At 49.5% G+C, this 1,855-nt stretch overlaps 1 protein-coding gene across 1 annotated transcript in view; it reads right to left on the minus strand.

Moving 5' to 3' along the window:
• Positions 1-97: 97 nt before the first annotated feature.
• Positions 98-1,855, minus strand: part of LOC107081236 (multidrug resistance-associated protein 1-like) — a gene marked incomplete at both ends in the record, with an annotated part of 6,146 nt that continues 4,388 nt past the window's right edge. Inside the window, 4 exons of the mRNA XM_015369437.1 lie at positions 98-248; positions 325-528; positions 604-696; positions 795-956. Of these exons, the coding sequence (XP_015224923.1) occupies positions 98-248; positions 325-528; positions 604-696; positions 795-956 (610 nt within the window). The remainder of the gene's footprint in view (positions 249-324; positions 529-603; positions 697-794; positions 957-1,855) is intronic.

A 1,855-nucleotide genomic window follows, 5' to 3' on the forward strand; every position in this document is an offset into this window, starting at 1 on the left:
TTTTAAGGCTAGGCTTAAAACTTTCCTTTTTGATAAAGCTTCTAGTTAGACTGGCTCAGGTTATCCTGATCTATCTCTATAGTTAGGGTTAGCAAACCCACCTGAACAATGCTGCTGATGACAAAGGGCAGCATGTTGAGAGGAAAACGCAGGATGTTGAACAGCGCCAGTGACACGAAGGCCTTCTGAGCATCCAGCACGTTCCGTTCATCGATTAGCACATAAACGGCGAAGGTGGACAGGGCGACCTGGAGAGAAGGGCAGAGGAAGCACTCAGAGAAGAAGAAGAGGGACGATGCAGCGGTGCCTCATTCAGAGACTCACCAAGAAGGGAGCGCACACCCAGGTGAAGGTAGATATGGCGCCCAGGTATGCAGCCTTCTTCAGCACGCGCAGCTCGCTCTCCCGGATCTCAGACACCTTGTCCTTGAAGGCCAGTTCCCAGGCATAGAGCTTCAGCACCTTGATGCCGTTCAGCATCTCGTTCATCAGCTTGATGCGGCTGTCTTTGCTCTTCATCTGGGCTACCTGTTCAACACAAGTAGAGCACTCAGCTGTGGCGCCGCCTCGTCCTCAGTCCATCATGGCCGGAGGAAGGCCTACCTGGTAGGTTTTAGTTTTCATGGCAATAACGGCATTAATCGGAACCATCAGAACCATCACTGCAACTCCTGCCAGCACAGACGGACCCAAATTCTGTAAAGAAGAGGAGGAAACAAGGAGAGGAGTGACTGGTCCTTATCTGGTACTTTCAGGTCTTCCAGGAAGGCTTCCGAGTCTCTGGGTCGCTTTACCTGCCAGAGAAAGTAGAGGGCCAGGACCACCTGCAGCGGTGCAGACCACACCATGTTGATGTAGGTGACCAGGTCCATGAACCGCTGAGCATCGACAGACATCAGGTTGACAATTTCTCCCACCGTCGATGTGCGCCGTGCCGCGTTACTAATCACCAAGGCCTGAAAGGACAAACCCAGGAAGTGAACCCTAAACCATCCTTCGTCTGAGGCTCGGAGTCCAGTTCTACCTCACTGATTAAAAAGCCATCAAGGGGAGTCCCTCGAGGAAGATGGTGGACACTAGCAGAGCTCCAGGAGCAGACAACCCGTTTTCCACATATATGTGGAATATAAAGCTCTTAATTTGTCGAGGGCTGAATATCTGTGATGCATCATACTCTAAAATCATCATAAGGGGCCAGATATTCATTTCTCAAAGAAATGCTGAATAACAAAGGCAACTTTTTCAAGGGTCTGGCAACAAGAAGCTAGCAAGATGAAGCAGCCCAACGCCTGAGAGCACTTCTGCTAACACCATGAAGATCTCCAGCTGTACTGAGGAGGAACATGCTGATGGCAACGCCATGGAAGACATCCCAACAATGAGCGCCGCATTGCACTTGGTGGCAGCAGAGGCCGACAGAGAGCTTAAAGACTCTTCAAGTGAGATTAAAGGAAACCTAACAGCGAGTGTCGGATAGATCCTTAAATGTCGAAAAATATGAGATGACATTAGCGACGCTGTGGGAACATGTGGAGAACCTGGAGAAGAGGAGAAACAGTGTGTGAAGAGTTGGGCTGAAAGAAGACAAGGAGAAATGAGAAAGATGAGTCCATATATGGAACAGATCTTTGCTCAGGGATTCACCAGTAGCGGGTTCAAAGTGGAGCGGCACTAGCACCTAGCCTGACGTAGTCCTACTCAATTCTAGTCAGAATGAGTCTGATGCTGCTCCATAGAGCTGTGATTATGGGGCGTGTTTCGAACGAACCAGGAAAAAAAATGCCTCTGCACTCAATTGGATAGACCTACAACCAATAAGAGCAATGGAGTGCGTGACGTATGTTAAGCCACGCAT

The sequence above is a fragment of the Cyprinodon variegatus genome, unplaced genomic scaffold (genome assembly GCF_000732505.1).
Source record: "Cyprinodon variegatus isolate N-32 unplaced genomic scaffold, C_variegatus-1.0 Scaffold3557, whole genome shotgun sequence".
Lineage (NCBI taxonomy): Eukaryota > Metazoa > Chordata > Actinopteri > Cyprinodontiformes > Cyprinodontidae > Cyprinodon > Cyprinodon variegatus.